General features: G+C 41.4%; 1 protein-coding gene across 3 annotated transcripts in view; it reads left to right on the forward strand.

The window, feature by feature from the left end:
- The window catches only part of TENM1 (teneurin transmembrane protein 1), a 591,240-nt gene that overhangs the window by 330,519 nt on the left and 239,180 nt on the right, over positions 1 to 21,541 (forward strand). For all 3 annotated transcript variants that reach the window (XM_072431864.1, XM_072431865.1, XM_072431866.1), the window contains 3 exons: positions 1,259 to 1,411; positions 9,001 to 9,200; positions 10,002 to 10,212. In XM_072431864.1, the coding sequence (XP_072287965.1) occupies positions 1,259 to 1,411; positions 9,001 to 9,200; positions 10,002 to 10,212 (564 nt within the window). The remainder of the gene's footprint in view (positions 1 to 1,258; positions 1,412 to 9,000; positions 9,201 to 10,001; positions 10,213 to 21,541) is intronic.

Genomic DNA, 21,541 nt, shown 5'->3' on the forward strand with positions numbered 1-21,541 from the left:
TCATATTGTTACAGCATGTACAGAATTGTGCACAATATGATTGTTCAAGTATAATCGTGCATAATCGTTGATCGGTCGTAAACGTTCATTTTCTTACAATAATTATTGGAAGTGTGTACCTAGCTTTAGCCTAATATTGATGTGACAGGTGCTCTTTAATCTTCATGTGAAGTACAGGGGTATGTAATAGTGTTATGTATCTTTTTATAATGTATCTTTTTATGTATCCTTTTACAATGTATCTTTTTACATCTGTTAGGAGGCTGTAGAAGCTCTACAGTTTTTCCTTCCATTGACTTTAATGGTGTTCGACTTTGACATTCGACCACCCGAATTTTTTTGCTCTATTTGAGCGAATAGCTGCCGAACCAACACTAATCATAACCATTTAACAGTCAAGAAGCTGTGGTCATAACTATGAAACGGTCAAGTAACTGTGGTCAAAGCCATGTAACTGTCATGTAACTGAGGTCATAACCATGTACACGAGAAGTAACTGTGTATATAACCATATAATGGTAATATAGCTGTGGTCATAACCATGTGATTGTCAAGTAAGTGTGTTCATAATCATGTACTGGTTAAGTAACTGGCCATAAACAGTGATTTGGTTAGATAACTTTGACTATAACTATGTAATGGCCAGAAGACTGGTCATAACCATGTAATTGTCAAGTAATTATGTCCAAAACCACAAGTAAAGTAACTGTGGATATAATCATGTTTTGGTTAGGTAAGTTTAACTATAATTATGTAATAGTCAGGTGACTGTGGCCATAACCACAATGTAACAATCAAGTAACTGAAGCCATGTTAAGCAGCCCATACTGCCAGTTTAGGTTTTACTAAGTAATTATTTTAAACAGATAATCATTTTAGGTATTTAATTATCTCTGTCAGTAAATAATTTACTACAATACAATAATAATATGGAATTAGGTTAAAACTTTGCAAGCTATAGAGTTTATTTGTTTTTAAATAAAGGACTATGTGAAGTGATATAACAATAATTATCCTTTTATTAGTTAGATAAGTTTACAGAGAAACAAAAGCTTTTAACAACTATTTACTGGAATGATCAGCCTCTTGCTGCCTATTCAAAAGTGACGTTTCTCTAAAATTTTATGAAGCATAGCAAATACTAAGTAAGAATTAGGCAATAAAGATGGGTATAAGGATTTCATATACAGAGAAAGTTTGTTATTTTATCTTTTTACTTTTTTTGCATCTGGGAATAATTTGTGTTCTTGTTTTATAGCAGTTCACTTGTTTGGTTTAACTTGGCAACTGCAACCATTCGAGAGTGAGCTTTATGAGAATGGTGTCAGCAAAGGAAGCAGAGGAGAAGAATCCATGGATACTACATACTCTCCTTTTGGGGAAAAGAGTTCGGATAAAGGAGAGAAAAAAGGTAAACTTTTATGGAGCTCATCCAAAAGCAGTACAGTGTTACCACATTCCATTATGTATGTGCATCAAACATCAGCAGTGCCATATATACTGTAGAATTTTTTCTAGTCATTTTAGGTTATGTTTGATGCACAGATTCTAAATACGGTATTGATTTTGCTAGATTGGCTTTAGTTTTTGAAATAATGACCTCAATAATAATCTCATAGAAAACTAATGAAACATGAAATTTAAGCAAAATTAAAGTAAATATGCCTATGTATACAAAATTACATTTTTAAAATACTTATGTCAATACTAATGTCAATATATTCTATATTCAGGATATTTACAGAACTAATCACAAAGAAGTCATTGAAAAACTCTGTTCGTATGATTTCCTTTTATGCTGATGATCAGGACAATCACGTTTAAGGCTCCAGCAGTAATCTGCCATCATGTGTCTATCACATCTGCCCCGATAACTTTCTTCCATCACCTTTATATCTTGATGGAACCTCTCCCCTTGTTCCTCACTGAAATCCCCAAGGTTTTCTGGAAATTTTTGCAAATGGCTATGGAGACAGTCTACCTTTATGCTCATAGTAGCACCCAAATTGTTAAAGTTTAAGAGCAAGTTTTGTACCAGTTCTTTATAATTTTGTGCTTTATTGTTACCCAAGAAGTTCTTGACAACTATGACATAGCTGTGTCAGGCACAAGCTTCAGTATCAGTCATGAAACTCGTAAAAAGCAGTTTCAGAATCTGGCATCCATCAAAGATTCTTGCATTTAATTTTTCAGTACTCAATCCAGGGAAGAATCTACAAATGTATTTGAAGCAATCATCGTCCTTGCTCAGAGCGCTATCAAATTGCTTTATTAATCCCAACTTTATGTGTAGTGGATGGAGAATGATTTTTTCTTTGTCAACCATTGGCTTGTTAATGATGTGCGCCGCACCTTTTTTCATGTTTTCCCCTTGGAGGCAATATCACTTTTTTCCAGTGATCCGGCTTTGCTCTACTATCTTACAAGCAGATGAAACATTTGTGTATCCACTTTCCTGTCCAAGTAGGAAGTTCACCATTTTTAAATCAACACATATGGACCATTGGTGTTCATGATAGCAAAGCTTTTTAGGACCATTTTGATATTTTCATATTCTTCTTTACGGTTTGTTAATTGGCCTATTGGAATTGATGCATAGCAGTTGCTATTATGCAGTAAAACAGATTTCAAATTTCGAGTGGAACTGTCTATGAAAAGCCACCAGTCTGCTTGGTATTCTGCTACTCCCTGATGGGCTCATAGTCCAGGGATGTTACAACAGTACACAGATTCTCCATCTTCACTGAAATATGGTAGGAGTCACCTCTCTTGTCCTCTAACCTATTATTTTAACTTCCGGTCTCAGACATTTTTTTTCTTTTAGTCTGGATGCTAAAAGTTCAGATGCTTGTTTTGACAGACTTAGGTCACGTAATAAATCTTCTTTTAAGTTCTTCGGAGAACTACTGGTTTGATGAAACACGTCCTTCATATTCACTTCCACTGCTAACTCCTGGATTACACTCCAAACCCTGTATATCCTCCATGTAGAATACAGGAATATCAGGGAGTGTACTGAACACTGGTATGGGAACATCAGCACCATGCGACACAGATTGTCTTTCTGATTCTAAATCTGGGTACTCCCAATTGTTTTTTTTGTAACGATTGAAACCTTTTACATTCACAGCACAAACATAAAAATCATCATGATGATTTTGGGGCTCTTGCCATACTATAAATACAACAAAGTTCAAACTTTTGACTTTTCCATTTTTCCACTGATGTAGACACTCTACACAAGTTTTGCATATCATATGGGGAGCCCAATACTTATCTTAGCTCCCCAGTTTAATACTAAAATATGCAAGATATGCTTGTTTCACTAATTCTGTAATGTTTCTTATCTGTTTTTGCTGGGAATATTCACCACAAATGCAGCAAAATACATTAGGGAAATTTAAACAACTTCTTCTTGAAGAACTCATATTTCTAAATAGAAAATGTATGAATAAAAAGAAGGCAAATGAAAGTTTCATGAAAATAATGCTACATTTAATATATAACATGCAAAATATCTATGTAAATAAAGATTGATAATAATATGCTGTGTTATCATTTGTTGTTGGTAAAATCATCTATTCCGATTCCTGTATCGCAAGAACTAGAGCCAATTCAATGAAACTGATATCATTTCTGGATTTAGCAGACCTAAAATACACTAAATATATTGAAAAATCCTTGGCAAGTGAAAATTTTTTTTAGTTGAGCTGTACGATGCCCTGATCACACTTTATAAACATGGCATCACCACTTTTCTATGAAGAGGCCCATATATTTTGCATATAATATAAACACATAAAATTCTCAAGATGTACATGTAAATTTACAAAATATACACATCTGTAAAAATACATTTATTATGTTGTATTACTTATACAAAACTGATATCTTTCACATTTCTCATATCATATAAACTCATTTTGGTAAATAAAGGGGATGTATGTTCACACAAAATACATACATACAAAAAAAAACTAGTGATCTTTAATTAAAATATGTTACTAAACACCCATATACATTACTGTAGTCAATATTGTAGTTGATTGTTAATGAAGTTTTCTTGCATGGAAACAAGGGGTAAAGCATACCGTGTTTCTAGAGCAAACCATGGTCAATTTACCAAAAGACCCAACAAGATCATATCATGTAAAATCTCACTAAATCATACGTTTAGTGTAACAAACACCAAGCTAGAAAAGTGATCAATATATTTTTAGTGATTCCTCTTGCCTGTGAATATTGATTTCAGCAGAGTGTTGCGTTACACCATTAGGAAGTTGGAAGAAATAACTTTCTTTTGCAATTTGTTCAAATAGAAAAATTTTATTAGCATAATAAAATGAGTGTTTTGGTCTGGTTGGTGCTAGATAGCTGCACTAAAATCAGTAAAATGCATGTGAGATCAAATGGAAAATATTACAATTTGGGCTTTTCTTAATACAAATACAACATGTTGGTTTTTAATTAGACTGACATTTAATTTTCCAGCAATATTCACACGCAAAAGACCCTCCAATTCGATATTCCCAGGTCTTTAAAGACTAAATGGGATTAAAAATAGATACATACCAACAGATAAGCTGGTAGTCCAATTTAACCATGTGTATAGATGGCCAAGCTCTACAGGATCTGGGGACCCTTTGCTCAGCCTCCCATTAGACTGATAAATTGTGTTATTTATTTATGTGTTTATGTTTACAGAAGGTTTAAATCAACATGTTTGCAATAAAAAAAAATCTTTTTTATAGTTTTATTTTACCTTCGTATCAGAATATAATGACTTTTTTTCTTTGAATCATCCAATCATGTGCAAAGTAGAGTCCTATTTTTCATGTTTTTTTTATTACTCTTTTAATCACTATTTTAAATGAACACAACTCCACTATATTCTCTAAACTAATAGAAAATGTATTTTTTACATGTTTAGCCCTAACGGAACAATTACATACACTCTGACCTAATCAAATAGAACAACCCACACACATACATGCTAACCTAATTCTGGGTAATAGTGGTGGCCTTGCCTGTATTGCATGCATCCTATATCCACAAATCTTTTTTAGAGCTGCTTGTATCTGCATAGTAACTTCCAATAAATGTAAGTGTATCAATATTCTTCAAGTAGAATATGGTCCACTTAAAAAAAGCAAGTTATTGAATAAAAGGGACAGTTATGAACAAAATAAGGCCCTGGTCAAATATTAAGTTAAGGCCTAAAATATACAGCATGTCTCCTCCCTGCACCCCTGCAACTTTACAAGTTAGGGTTTGAAGAAAGAGAGGCCCTGGCCTTTTGCTCATTTTGCCCTTTCCTAAATCTGGCCTTGCTGCATAGACACAGACAGGACTAGATTTTTAAAAAGAAAAGAATACCTGTGTAAAGTGTAAAATTGTCTCCTCATATGTCACTAACTTAGTTCCAGCATTGCCTTTTGCAGCTAGTCGCTGTTGTCACCAGAAACAAACTGCTGCCTAATAGCATATAAAGTGTCTTCTGTGTTTGCTAACCCATTCAAGTTCTGTCACAATCTTTGTGATACCCCATTAAACTGTAGTAGTTAGTTCATTTTTACATTTCATGCAATGCTTACACTTTAAGAACACATAATATCTATGAAGTTAATGTCTATTTAACAGCCTGTAGTCCCAGTCCTATCAGAAGCATGAAATAAAAGTATATAACAGTACACTAATCCAGGCTCTGTCACTGGACCACTACCATCCACATGGGGCCTGTTCCCAAAACAGTGATTCATTTTGTATCTCTAGCAAACTTTGTTCATGCTCCCTGTCTTCCCGTAAAGATTTCCTTGGGACAAAACACATATTAGTAGAAAATATTGTATTCCTTTAAATTAAACTCAATTAGTTAACATATTAGACCTGTCTGATTTGTAAAAATAGGGCAGTAAAATAACATTAACAAAAAGATGCAGTCATATGCAGGGAAAAAAAGACAAAAACTTTTTTTTGCCTGGTATTGGACTTGCTACATGAATTTCAGTAAATTAAGATTTTAGATGAATTTGACTAAGCTCTTGTGGACACTGTATTTATTATTTAGGAACTCTGGATTTTTAAACTGTGTTTAGAAAATCTGCTACAACAATCATTTTGCTCTCATTCAAACATTTTATGGTACAAAAGTTAATGTGGGTTAGGGTCTTCCTAGGTCTCTAAAAATATATCAAAGGTTGAAACCTCCTATTGTATATATAAAGGTAATAACAAGGAAAGTAAAAGAGAAGGGTTTTTTGGCCTAATAGTATTCTTTTGGGTTTGCAAATCTTGAAAAGTGAGGAAATGTTGACATAAAGTTATGAAAGAACCCTAGGAAACTTGCTGACTCTTGTTGTCAACATCTACCAAAATACAATACATCTCTACAATAAATCTCATCTACAATAAATTGCTTGAATTAACTTTCCTGCTAATAATAGGTTTGTGAGATATTTACATTTGTAGAATGTGTACTAAAGCTTTTTAGAACAAGGTCAGTTTAAATTCAGTTTGCTTGTATTTATACAAATCATTGAGAATATATGGTGCTTGAGAATATACAAAAATATATATGTCATTGGGACTATATAATACATCTATAGATCTCAAATACCTGTGTACACAAAAGTTACCTTATTTTTATTATTATTATTATTATTATTAATAATAATAATAATAATAATAATAAATATTATTATAATAATAGTAATTTTCTTATCCAAATGTTCCATACTTTATTTAATATTGCAAAAGTGCGGAATATTTTTATATAAATAGTAATAATATACTTATAAATAAGTCATTTTTAAACCATTTGTATGTGTGTAGTTATAATAGTGCAGTAACTGATGTTAACAACATTCAGTTTTAGAAGCAAAGGCATCAAAATACCATCTGAATATATATTGTTACAACCAGCCTCCTGCTCCAAGGTCATCTAAAGGATTTGCCTTTTAACCAAATGCATTCTCTATCATCATCAGTCCTTTTTCTGGATAAGAGGGAGTGTACTAGATAGAAACAGATGCTGAAGGCAGATGGTGGGTTATGATGGTTGAAAGTTTTTTGTACAGGAAGAAATGGGATGGACATAAAAGGAGAAGCAAGGGTTATTATAGTAGAGGAAAATGGTAATTTTGGAATAGTGAGTATGAAATTGAAACACATGGGTTATGGTTTATCTCTTACACAAGGATTTAGGTATGCCAAGGTACACCAGCAAGAGCCCAGCATGTGTATGTCATTTATTAGTATAAAGCTCAGTGTCCAAATCTGAAACATGTGGCAGAATCATTGTATTAAGGAGGGACATGGAAAAAAAAGTGATTTATGTATCATAATTTCACCAAACATTCGGACATTTTTCACCTAAGGCCTAATTTGAAAAATGTATGACTCTTAGGTGAATACATTAATAAAATAGGTTCCACAGTCATCCTCTATCTTCTGCTTGTTTTCATTCAACTTTGAAGCTTTAAACTTTTTTAATAAATTCAGATTAGTGAGCTATATGCTAGGAGAAAGAATTGAGCCACAAAAATCAATGTTAAAATAAGTGGAATTTTTATTAAGCATTTAATAATTTCATACGAGTATACCCTTTAAAACAGCAATAAAATTGTGACTTTTTTGCAGGTACACAATTTTAGTAGCTTTTCTTACTGCAGGATTGCAAAGGGGGAAAAAAGCAACTAACACCCCATTGCAATAAAACAGTAATACAATAGTATATGTATAATGTTATTTATGTTTTGTTGGAAAAAGCTATTTCTGGAGCTACATTACAATAGGTTATTGTTTTTTTTGTAATATTGCTCCTAATGGCAAAGAGCCCCTACAGCATTTAAAATATAGATAAACTGAGCTGATATATTAAGCAAAAAGTTAAACCTAATCACTATGTAAAATATTAATGTTTAATCTGTATATTTAGTACTTGACATTAATTACATTATGGATTATAGACGCCTGCTTGCTCATTCACTGCACAGCTCAGTATGAAATTGCTATTCCTTAATATTTAATACAGATCATATTAAAAACACTTTTGAGCTTACAGCTATTGCTCCACATAACCTTTTATATTTTTCAGCATCCACACTAGAATCACTCCAGATACAAATTGTTCTGAGCACTGGGCTATAGATAAGTACATGATATGTGACAATATTCAACTTCTTTTCACTTGTCAACTTTTCATTGTACAGGTGTGAAAAGAAGATACCAAGCTTCCGCTATTGTGTATTTAGCAAAAGTAATATGTGCAATATTCAGACATCTAGAGCAAGTCAAGATGATATGTTAACTAAAGCATAATTTCAGCAACAAGGAGTTTGGTTAAAAAATGTGATGTCTTTACAGTGACTTATGGGACCAGATTACTTATCTATAACAATTAAATATCATAATAATGTGATAAATTTAGTGTTATGTCAGCAAACAGGCTAACCTGTGTGTATCAGGCTAACCTCGACTGCCATTCTAAGAAAAGACTGTTGTTTTCTGATACACGTAGCTAAATAAGTCAGTGGAAAAAAGCGACCTCTATTCTTTGCGTATTCTCAAAAGTTGTAGCCAAATAGATATACTTTAAAAAAAATAAAAATAGCTCAAAACCTATAAAAATGTATCACTAACTATCATAAGTACACTTGATACAAGCTCATTATAGTTTCCATTCAACATTATTTGCAAGTCTTCCTGAGCTTAAACAAACTGATTTATATGGAGGGATTGTTTTTTTTTTTTTGATGTTTGTGCTGGTTTGTGTATTTGCATGAGAAATATGTAACAATAATACAGAACAATGTTAAAACTGCAACAATCCAATTTATTCTTCATCCTGCAATCCTCAGGGTCTGGCAAATCACAGTACAGGACCTAGGAAGAAAGTGTTAACTGCAATATATATATATATATATATACTTCATATTATAAACTTTTGTAACTGTATATGCATAGTGGTTAATTGTTTTTTTTTTTTTTTTCTGTGTGCAGTTTATCAAAAAGGAAGAACTATAGACTCTGGGGAAGTTGAAATAGGAAAGCAGATTGTGCAGACTATCCCACCTGCATTGTTCTGGAGATTCCAAATTGCAATTCACCATCCCATGTATTTAAAATTTAATGTCTCTTTTTCAAAAGATTCTCTTCTTGGAATTTACGGAAGAAGAAACATCCCTCCCACACACACACAAGTATGTATCGTACTTCCATTTTCAAATGACAAGACAGTATTAGTACCTTTTGAAGTAGATAGTATAAAGCCTTTTTCTGCTCAGTGGTTTCCCCCTCTCTCTCCTTGTGACCATTGTCATGGAGATAGAAAGTGACAGGAAATCAATCAATTTTATAGATAATACTAGAACAGAAGATGAGAATAAATATTCTAATAAGGAAATTTCTTCCCTCTTCCTGTTGTGTCTCTGAATAGAATACAAACAACCTGACCAAATTTTTAACTGTTCCAGATTCTAAAATTATGGGCCAGAAATATATTATACATGTCATTTAGTATATAATTGGGTTAGCTAGCTTAGTATTACACTGTTTAATAATCATACGGATAACGTATAATTTCAGCTTGTCAAAAGTGAGTTTTAATGACTGTATCAACAATACACAGAATAATCATAGCATTATTTACAAAAGATTAAATGTTCAATTAGTGGAAAATGAAAACAATCATATTCAAACATAATATTATTTAGTGTGTATTTTGTTAGCAATTTTATTATGTTTTGCTTAGCATGGTAAGGAACCACAATGCCTATTGTCATTATTAAATTATGTTTTGCTTGGTAGAATATTACCCTTTAAACTTTTGGTCAGGTTGGATTCAGGTAATAAATACTGTATCAAGATAGAAAGCCATTGGGGTAGCTTATAATGCAAACTTTCCCTTTTACTACGCTTTAACATTTTCATAGCTTTTCAAAATTCAAATTTGTCCTATAATCAGCTTAATCAGATGTGAATTGTCCTTGATCTTCACACAGTTTGATTTTGTAAAGTTGATGGATGGGAAACACTTGATGAAGCAAGAACCAAAAAATGCAGAAAACCCACAGCATGCACCTCGGAGTCTAGTTCTGGCATCCTTACAAGAGACAGGCTTCATTGAATACATGGATCAAGGTACCTGGCATTTAGCATTTTACAATGATGGGAAGAAGATGGAACAAGTTTTTGTACTAACAACAGCAATAGGTGAGAATGGTCTTTCAATCCTCTGTACAAATTGTACATTAAACTATTTCAGCTTGTAACGTGGAAATCCTGGAACTCCTTGTTTAGAGACTGTTGTGTTTTCTGTTTAGTTCTTGGTCATCGTGATAAGATTTTTTTTTTTTTTTTTAGAAATCCTTTCTGTTTTTATTAAATATCATTTTTAGACCTATCATCATCATTATTGGATCTCTGTGGCAAGAGCAATCAGCCTTTTTGCAAGTAGTGGGATTGTTTCAGGATGAATTATGCAAATAGCAAAATGCCTTGATGAGTCTGGCAGACTTGACATTATTAGGCAAAGGGTATTTGTATGCAGACTTTTATAGGTAGGGTCCACATGTCAGTCCAACAGTCAGAGACGATGTGACCGTAGGGGAGGTGCAGCTGGAGCAGATGCAGGGCACCCAGCAGATGCAGAGGCAGGCAAAGAAAAGACGTTCTCTTGAAGGAGGTGCAACCACGTCATCGTCTGTTCTTCCACTTCCATTGACTCCTTCTCTACCTCCAACTGTCATTGCTGCTATGTTTGAGGAGGTTGGTGCCAGCCAGACTTCCAGCGGCAATGAAGTATCAGCTTCTGCCAGCAGGTTTCGTGGCATCAGACGACGTTTGTCGCACAAGATGGGTACTCCAGTGACCCCCTGAGCTCCCCTAGCTCCCAGTCCCTTCAGCCCACTCCACAGGAGTTCTACGCAAGGCATCAGGCTATGGTTCCAACCAACAAAAGAGTCATTGAACTCAATTTATGTCTAGCCAAACTATTGGCCTTGCAGCTACTGCCGTACAGCATTGTGGACTCGGCTCCCTTCCGTGACCTGATGGCTTAGGCTGAGCAGCGGTGGAACAGACCAAGCAGCCATTACTTCTCCCACGCAGTTCTACCAAGGTAACATGCATATGTAATGGAAAACCTGTCCCGGGCATTGGCATTCTCGCTTAACACATATGCCCTGCTTTGCGCATGTACTGAACCTGGTGGTGCAGAAGTTCCTCCGCAGGTACCCAGGACTGCTACACTTACTGAGACAGGCATGCTCCATTTGCAGCCATGTCCACCGATTCACTACTGCCGCCGCATCGCTTAGCAAGATGCAGCGCCAACAGAGGCTGCCACCGCAAAGACTGGTTTGTCACACTGTGACTAGAAGAACACCACCCTGCACATGCTCCAGCGTCTGTGTGAGCAAAAGCTAGCCATCTGTCATTACTTGGTCAGCGTGATGCATGGAGGCAGCATGGACCTTGGTGCAGCCACACAACTGAGATATTTAACCAGTGACCAGTGGCTGCAGATGGAGATGCTGTGCAAGGTACTGGCCCCTTTGAGCAGGCCACAAACATTGTGGGTTGGGAGCGGTCAGGCTGGAACAACGTCATACCCATCATCTTTCTGCTTGATAATAGCCTGTGTGGCTTGATGGAAAGTGGCGATGGGAGAGGAGGGGAGAAAATGGGGGAGGAGGATGAGGGTGACATTACACTCCATAGTGCACAGCTAGCATCAGGAGGAGCAAGAAAGGACACTGACCAGCATCAGGAGGTTCAAGAAGAGGAGGAGGAAGATGATTATGATGATGATGAGGGAGACCATGTTGGGACTGCTGGATAGGACCCATCCAACCCGCATTTGTACTGTCATACCCCAGGCATTGTGTGGGCGATGGAACAACAGGAACTGCTGAAGCTTGAAGAGAAGGAGGTGGGTGATGAGGAGGAAAATGTTTTGGCACCTACTGAGGGACAGGAGGAGGATGAGCTCAGGGAACCCCTCTTTCATTTGTGTGTCCACATGCTGCAATGCCTACAGAGGGACCCGCGCATTTGCAGCATCAAAAAACGGGATGATTACTGGCTGGCCACCCTTCTGGATCACCGCTACAAAGACAAACTGTCACAGTTTCCAACCAACCCGTAGCAAGAGAAAGAAAAAGTGGCCCGCCTGAGCAGAATACTATGCGACTGGCTGTGTGAGGAGTTCTGCACACCACATTCCACACAGAGAGCTCAGGCGGACACTGCCTCCCCCGTATCCTCCTGTAGCGGCAGCAGCAGCAGTAGTGGCAGCAGGCCGTACACATACAAAAGTCTAGGCCAAGGCAAGGGGAGATTTTCTGGATGCCTTGGGAAACTTAATGCAGCCACCCAATGCGGTGTTATGACAGCAGTTATGAGGAGGATGCCTGTCCTGACAGTAGTGACCCCAATCATTTTTGGGTCAACAGGGTTGAAATCTGCCTGCACAGTATGCCATCAAGCTTCTTTTGTGCCCATCATCCAGTTTTCTGTCCGAAAGAACCTTCAGTGTTGCTGGCTGAGTGGTCACAAACAACCAATCACAACTGTTGCCGGAAAATGTCAATCACCTCACCTTTTTGAAAATAACCGAAAGGTAGGTTACTAACAACTATCATATCCCCACTGCAGATGTCACTGATTGACTGACACAAGGACTTACTGGCCAACCAAGATGCCTCTGTGAACCCACATTGCTCCTCTGCTGAGTCTGTGGCTGCCTATCACCAAACACCCTGTCAGCTGAGCCTGCCTCAGTTGAATATTTCAACTAGGTATAGCAACCTTCAGGGGTGGCATTCATCGCCAATGTCATGCTTGCCATTGTGCCAGCTAGCCATATACTTTACATTTCTGCTGCTTCCAGGAGGCCAACAAACTGCTGATGAAAACCCCCAGTACTGATAGGTACCATTGCCTTTGCCTAATTTTTCAGCTAAGTATTGTAAGATTGAATATTGGCATTCATGTCATCCACTTCATGATGCAAATTAGCAATATCATCTACCTTCCTACCGCTTCCAGCACCACAGATCACAGCAACAGTGCTGGCGTACAAAACATCTTGGTCTGGCCCTTCTACGTTTAATAACACATTTCTAATATTTGTATTACACACTTCTGGGTGGCATTGACGATGGACTACACCCAGCTCTAGATGCCAGTTACCATTGCAGTCCCCGCTCCATCCCAGGGCCCATCGCCTCCTCCTGTTGCTTCTGTAGCCGCCTGTCAGTACTCTAAACACTAAAATTGTACACTTCTAGGTGGCCTTGACGATGCACTACACCCAGCTCTAGATGCCAGTTACCAATGCAGGCCCCAGTCCGTCTCAGGGCCCACCACCTCCTCCTGTTTTGCCTGTCAGTACTCCACTCAGTAAAATTGACATTGATGATGTGGTCCACGCTCCATCTCAGGGCCCACCGCCTCCTTCTGCTGCTGCCACCTGTCAGTGCTCCATTCATTAAAACTGTACACTTATGGGGGGCATTGAAGATTCACTACACCCAGCTCTAGATTCCAGTTACCAACGTGGTCCCCCCTTTGTCTCAAGGCCCACCGTCTCCTCCTGCTGCTGCTTCCTCCTGGCAGTACTCCATTCACTAAAATTGTACACTTCTTGGTGGCATTGATGATGCACTACACCCAGCTCTAGATGCCAGTTACCAATGACGTCCACGCTCCATCTTAGGGTCCACCGCCTCCTCCTGTTGCTTTTGCCGTCTGTCAGTACTCCATTAACTGAAACTGTACACTTCTGGGTGGCATTGATGATGCAACACACCCAGCTCTAGATGCCAGTTACCAATGCGGTCCCTGCTCCGTCTCAGGGCCCACCATCTCCTCCTACTGCTGCTGCAGCCTGTCAGTACTCCGTTCACTAAAATTTTACACTTCTGGGTGGCATTGACAATGCACTACACCCAGCTCTAGATGTCAGTTAGCAATGCGGTCCCCGCTCCTTCTCAGGGCCCACCGCCTCCTCCTCCTGCTGCCGCCTGTCAGTACTTCATTCACAAAAATTGTATTATACACTTCTGTGTGGCATTGACGATGCACTACACCGAGCTCTAGATGCCAGTTGTGTAGAGGATAGACGCAGGGAGAGACTTGTAGTGTGACAGGGACAGTGTAGGAGCCTTCTTAGTTCATTGTTAGCTGCTTAGTTCAGTGTTTTATAGGGCATTTTCTTTTACATGAGCTACTAGCTAGTCAGTTTTGTTAAATTGTCAGCAGTAAGCTCATTTAGTGCAAGTTATATTGTGTGTTAGTTACACTCTTAGGTGCTGTTCACTGACTACACATGCACTGAAGGTACAATTGGGGTTGATGCTACTTGTAGTGCCGCGCATAGCTAGTCAGTTTTGTTAAATTGTCAGCAGTCAGCACATTTAGTGTAATCTATATTGTGTATTAGTGAAGACACTATTGGTCATTTTTTTCACACTGTACATTCACTAAAGCTAAATAAAATCAATTGCAGTTCTGGCATCTAGAGCTGTCTACTGGGCAGGCAGCAGCAGTAACAGCATGAGGAGGAGGCGGTAGGCCCTGAGATGGAGTGTGGACGGCATTAGTAACTGGAATCTAGAGCTGGGTACTAGGTAAGCAGCAGCAGTATCAGCATGAGGAGGCGGTAGGCTCTGAGACGGAGTGTAGATGGCATTAGTAACTGGCATCTAGAGCTGGGTACTGGGCAGGCAGAAGCAGTAACAACATGAGGCTGAGGCAGCAGGCCCTGAGACGGAGTGTGGACGACATTAGTAACTGACATCTAGAGCTGGGTACTGGGCAGGCAGCAGCAGTAACAGCATGAGGAGGAGGCGGTAGGCCCTGAGACGGATTGTGGATGGCATTTGTAAGTGGCATCTAGAGCTGCGTGTACTGCATCATCAATGACTTCCAGAAGTCTGTAATACCATTTATGTGAATGGAGTACTGGGCAGGCGGCAGCAGCAACAGCATCAGGAGGAGGCAGTGGGCCCTGAGACATAGCATAGAATGCATTGTTAACTGACATCTAGAGCTCAGTGTAGTGCATCGTCAATCACACCCAGAAGTGTAAAACAATTTTTGTGAATGGAGTACTGACAGGCGGCAAAAGCAACAGGAGTAGGAGGCAGTGGGCCCTGAGATGGAGTGTGGATGGCATTTGAAAGGGGAATCTAGAGCTGGGTGTAGTGCATTGTCAATGACACCCATATGTTTGTAATACAATTATAGTGAACGGAGTACTGACAGGCAGCAGCAGCAACAGCATAAGGAGAAGGCAGTGGGCCCTGAGACGGAGCATTAACGGCATTGGTAACTGGCATCTAGAGCTGGGTGTAGTGCATCTTCAATGCCAACTCGAAGTGTGTAATGCAAATATTGGAAATTTGTGATTGGGGGCCAGACAAAGATGGGACTCTCAATCTTACAATACTTAGCTGAAAAATTAGGCAAAGGCAATGGAACCTATCAGCGTGGCAGTACTGGAGGTTTTCATCTGCAGTTTGTTGGCCTCCCAAAAGCAGCAGAAATGTAAAGTTAAATTTTAGCTGGTACAACGGCAGGCATGACACTGGCGAAGAATGCCACCCCCTGGACGTTGCGATAACTAGCGGAGAAATTCAACAGAGGCAGGCTCAGCTGACAGAATGTTTGGTGATAGGCAGCCACCGACTCAGCACAGGAGCAGTGTGGGTTCACAGAGGCATCTTAGCTGGCCAATGGGTCCTTGAGAAAGTCAATCAGTGACATCTGCAGTGGGTCTATGATAGTTGTTAGTAACCCACCTTTTGTTCATTTTCAAAAAGGTGAGGCGATTGACATTTTCTGGAGACAATTGTGATCGGTTGTCCTTTAACACTCTGCCAGTGGCACTGAAGGTTCTTTCGGACAGAAAACTGGATGCTGGGCACGAGAAGAAGCTTGATGGCATACTGTGCCAACTGCGGGCAAATTTTTAAGCCTGTTGACCCAAAACTTAATGACGTTACTACTGTCAGGACAGGCATCCTCCTCATAACTGCTGTCGTCAACACCACCACCAACACCCGCCAGAAAAGAGCCAACATAGTTGTGCCCCTGCACTTCACTTGTTTGAGGTGCCTGCATCAGGTTTCGACAGCCAGGTTTCGGGCATCCAGAAAATGGCCCCCTGCCTTGGCCTTAATTTTTGTATGTGTGCGGCCTGCTGCCACTACTGCTAATGCTGCTGCTGCTGCTGCTAGAGGTGGATATGGTGGAGGCGGCGTCCGCCTGAGCTCCCTGTGAGGAATGTGGTGCGTGGAACTCCTCACACAGCTGGTCGCATAGTATTCTGCTCAGGCGGGTCACCTTTTCTTTCTCTTGCGCCAGGTTGGGTAGAAACTGTGACATTTTGTCTTTGTAGCGGTGATCCAGAAGGTTGGCCAGCCAGTAATTATCCCTGTTTTTGATGCTGCAAACACGGAGGTCCCTCCGTAGGCATCACAACATGTGGACACACATATGAAAGAGGGGTTTCCTGGGCTCATCCTCCTCCTGTCCATTTTTAGGTGCTAAAACATTTTCCTCCTCATCACCCACTTTGTCCTCTTCAAGCTTCAGCAGATCCTGTTGTTCCATCACCCACACAATGCCTGGGGCATGACAGCACAAATGCGGGTTGAACGGGTCCTGTCCAGCAGCACCAACATGGTCTCCCTTATCATCATCATAATCATCTTTGTCCTCCTCCTCCTCCTGAACCTCCTGATGCTGGCCAGTGTCCCTTCTTGCTCCTGCTGATGCTAGATATGCTATGCTATGCTATGGAGTGTAATGTCACCCTCATCCTCCTCCCCCATTTCTTCCCCTCCTCTCCTATCGCCACTTTCGATCAGGCCACACAGGGTATTATCAAGCAGAAAGATGATGGGAATGACATTGTTCTAGCCCGACCATTCCTGATTTACAATGTTTGAGGCCTGCTCGAAGGAGGGCCAGTACCTTGCACAGCGTCTCCATCTGCAGCCACTGGGCACTTCTAAATTAGCTCAGTTGTGTGGCTATACAAAGGTCCCCGTTGCCTCTATGCACCACGCTGACCAAGTAATGGCAGATGGCCAGCTTTTGTTCACACAGACGCTGGAGAATGTCCAGGGTGGAGTACCATCTAGTCAGTGTCACAAATCAGTCAATGCGGTGGAAGCCTCTGTTGGCGCTGGATCCTGCTAAGTGCCTCAGCGGCAGTGGGGGATCGGCGTACATGGCTGCAGATGGAGCGAGCCTGTCTCAGTAAGTCCTGCAGTCCTGGGTACGTGCAGAGGAACTTCTGCACCACCAGGTTCAGTACGTGCACAAAGCAGGGCACATGTTTTATGCAGCCCATGTGCAGCACAGCCACAAGTTTGGCCTCGTTGTTGCACTGCCTGGCAACGCATGTTTGAGGGAGACGTAGTGGCTTGCCCGGTTAACCGCAGTGTCCTCTGGAGGAGTGTCGAAAAGAGAGGGTTTGCCAGTAGAAGCAATGAAGGAGGAGGAGGAGGGAGAGGACTGGGGTGGCCCATGCTTTCCCACCACACCCCTCGGTGGGGGTACCAGGTTCTGCAATACTACCGCCCACTACCAACTACCGCCCACTGAGCTATGCCAGGCCACCGAGTGAGCGGTGAAGGACAGGTAGCATCCCACTCCGTGCCTGGTTGTCCAGCTTTCCATGGTGACGTGAATTTGACTAGACTCCGAGAATGCAAATGCTCGGCAGAGGTTATCTATTACATGTGCATTTAAACTGGGAACAGCTGTGCGGAGAAGTAATGCCTGCTTGGTATGTTCCACCAACGCTTGGCAAAGGCCATCAGGTCACGGATGGGAGCAGAGTCCACAATGCTGTATGGTAGTAGCTACAAGGCCAATAGTTTGGCTAGACGTGAATTGAGTTCGATGACTCTTTTGTTGGTTGGGCTCATAGCCTGATGCCTTGTGCAGAACTTTGGTAGAGTGGGCTGAAGGGACTGAGGGACCCATCTTTTGGTGACAAACGGTGTCTGATGCCATGAAACATGCAGCCAGAAGCTGATACTTCCTTGCAGCTTGAAGTCTGGCTGTCACCAACCTCCTGAGACGTAGTAGCAATGACAGTGGGAGGTGTAGAAGGAGTCAATGGAGATAGAAGAAGAGACAATGACGTGGTTGCGCCTCCTTCAACAGAACGCAAGTACTGCTCCTATGTTGTGGTTCTTGCGCATGTGGGAAAGGAGGGATGTTGTACCCAAAGCTGATCCGGCCTGTCCTCTGCGAATCTGCTCGTGGCACAGGATGCAGATTGCTACACACCCGTCATCGTCTTTCAGCGTGAAAAAGGGTTACACTGGAGAGGTGCGTGCAAACACTGTGCTGCTCTTTTTCTTTGCCTGCCTCTGTGTCTGCTGGGTGCCCTGCTTCTGCTCCAACTCCATCTCCCCCACAGTCACATCGTCTCTGACTGTTCATCTGCTTGTGCCCATTCGTCTGTGTGTTCTTTGGAACTCACATGAGGCAGATTTGCGGCCTATTCCATCCCCAGCCTGTTGCTGTTGTTGCTGCTGCCTTTCCTCTATGTCTGTTTTGGAACTGCTGCTAGCCCTTACACGCACCGTTGACATCACGGTCATCATCATCTTCAATTTCATCTAAGCCAACCTAAGAAGAAACCGATGCAGAACCCTCACCCAGCAAGTGCTGGCCACACTCTCCAAGGGTCTCAAAGTCTGCCTCCTGCTCTGAAATTTGCAATGACAAATCCTCAGGCTGTTCGTCAAACAAAAAGGGAGAGTCATCGGGAGGTACAGGCACATTAGCCACGCTAACTCCTGTCTTTGCTCCTGTCACGGGTGTGCTGGTTGCTGCTACTGCTGCAGAAGAAGAGCCTGCTGCACTTGAGGCTCCTGAGACCCTGTTCAAAATATTCTCAATATGACGTGGCTGTATGATTGTAGTACGCCCTCTCAATACATCTACCAGCGTACTCGTGCTCCGCACATATCTCAGACCTGTTTGACAACTTGTGCTGCTGCCTCCAATGGTTTGCTGCTGTCCTACAGTAGCGGACTCCCGGGGAGTATGCCCCCTGCCAGATGCAGCAGATTGCCCAAGCCATGCCTTCCTCTGCATCTACCTCTCATCTTTTACTTATTCGGGAAAACATGCACCTGTACCAAAGGTTTCTTTGGTAAATAGCAAGTGGTATCAGAATTAAAAATCTGTATTTTTTTGAGAGAAATACAGAAATTTATCTGCCCTTTTGGATAGATAAAAACTGCTTTCAGATTTAAATATCTGTAATATTTTGAGTGAAATACAGAAAATTTTCTTGCTTTGTGGATAAATAGCAAGTGTTATCACGGTTAAATATCTGTATTTTTTGAGCGACATACAGAACTTTTTCTGGCCTTTTGGATAGATAAGTGCTATCAGATATAAATATCTGTATTTTTTTAAGGGAAATACAAAAAATGTTCTGGCTTTGTGGATATATAACAAGATCTATCAGAAATAAATATCTCTATTTTTTTGAGAGAAATACAGACATTTTTCTGACTTTGTGAATATATCAAGTGCTATCAGAGTAAAATATCTGTATTTTTTGTTTTCAATAATCTGTACTAAATTTTTCATCTTAAAAATATAAATAGGGATGAGTGAATCTAAGCTGACGAAGTGGAAATTCGATTTCGACTCGACTCGAGGTGACCCAAGGTGGAGAGTCCCAAGCCATCATTTCTTTGCGAAAAAGGTAGTACCAGCCCTGCACAAATATGAAAAAAAGAAGGTGGCCAGTCCTTGAGCCTGTCGGTGTCTGCCAAAGTGCATGGCAGTGCCGACGTGTGGAGCTGTAACTCTGATCAGGGACAATACATGTCCTTTACGGCCCACTGGGTGAATGTGATTTCTGCACAGCCACACCAGCCACTTGGCCAGGTGACGCAGCTTCCGCCTCCATGTTCAGACGCCGCTGGTCCTGCGACAAAGTCTGCCTCCTCATCCTCCACCGTGTCCTCAGCCTCCACTGCAGGGACAATTAACAGTGCCCCTCCAACATACCACATGTGCAGGGCACGGCGATGTCACGCTGTTCTGCACCTGGTTTGCCGGGGCGAATGGAGTCACACAGGGGAGGAACTGCTTCGTGTGATTCATCAAGAAATCTAATCCTGGCTTTCTCCACGACAACTCAAAATTAGAACCATGCTTATCAACAACGGGAAGAACATGGTGTCTGGGCTGCGTCAAGGAAGGCAGAGCCATGCGCCCTTCATGGCACATGAGTTCAATCTGGTTGTCAAGCGGTTCCTGAAGTATTCCACCCACTTGCAAGTCAACATAAAAATGGCCAGGAAACTTTGGATGCACTTCAGCCACTCATACACTGCAAAGCACACCCTCCTTCAGCTGCAGCAGCAGAACGGCATCCCCCAACATAGGCTGGGGGACATTCCACTGCTTCATGTCCTGGAACAGATGCTCGTAAATCTGGCTGGTCAGGGGATTAGAAACGTGGCGCCTAAATCTCACTGCCACATGAGCCCTGTGGTGGCTGAACTTGAGGATGAGGAGGACATTGTAGCACAGGCAATATATAGCGAAATGGGTGGTTTTTCTACTCAGGTGACAGGGGAGGAGGAGAAAGAGCAGACAGAGGAGCAAGAGGAAGATGAGGAAGACCAGGCAGAGGACCCAGACACACCGTGGCAGTATGCAGTGGAAATGGAGGCAGGGAGTCCCTCCGAGTCACTTGCAGAAATGGCCCTCTGCATGCTCACTTGCTTGCATAGTGACAGCCGAAATGTTTGACCCTCGCTACCGGTCCAAAATGGGGGCCTTTTTTTACACCCACTGAGAGGGAGGACAAACTGAGAGACATCCTATGTAGTCAGTTGGCCGCTGCCTATCTGCGCCATCGTACATCCTCTTGCAGGTCTGACCGGGGAGCCCTCTGCACTCACGTTCCACTGCAATGGCTGCTGGGGAGGGGTGCGGTGGCAGGAGCAGTACCAGCTCCATCAGCAGCAGCCTGAGTCTAGAGTCGCTGATGAGCAGCTTTCTTCACCTGCATAGTGAAGAAACTACTCACAAGCAGCTAGACATAGAGCAGAACCTGAACCAGCAGGTGTTGGCATACTTGGAGTGCACCCTGACAGCCTTCATTGAAGATCCGCCGGACTACTGGGCAGCCAAACTGGATTGTGGCCCCAACTGGCTGAGTTTGCCCTGGAAAAGCTGTCCTGCCTGGCCAGTAGTGTGGCATCAGAACGAGTGTTTAGTGCGGAGGGGGCCATAGTTACCCCAAGAAGAACTCATCTGTCCAACCAAAATGTGGAGAGACTGACCTTTGTCAAGATGAATCAGGCGTAGATCCGCCAGGATTTCCACCCACCAATGCCTGATGCATCTGATTAGATGATTGTAAGCTCTTCGGGGCAGGGTCCTCTCCTCCTGTATCACTGTCTGTAATAGTCTGTCATTTGCAATCCCTATTTAATGTACAGCGCTGCGTAATATGTTGGCGCTATATAAATCCTGTTTA

Source organism: Pyxicephalus adspersus, chromosome Z, assembly GCF_032062135.1.
Source record: "Pyxicephalus adspersus chromosome Z, UCB_Pads_2.0, whole genome shotgun sequence".
Classification (NCBI taxonomy): Eukaryota; Metazoa; Chordata; class Amphibia; order Anura; family Pyxicephalidae; genus Pyxicephalus; species Pyxicephalus adspersus.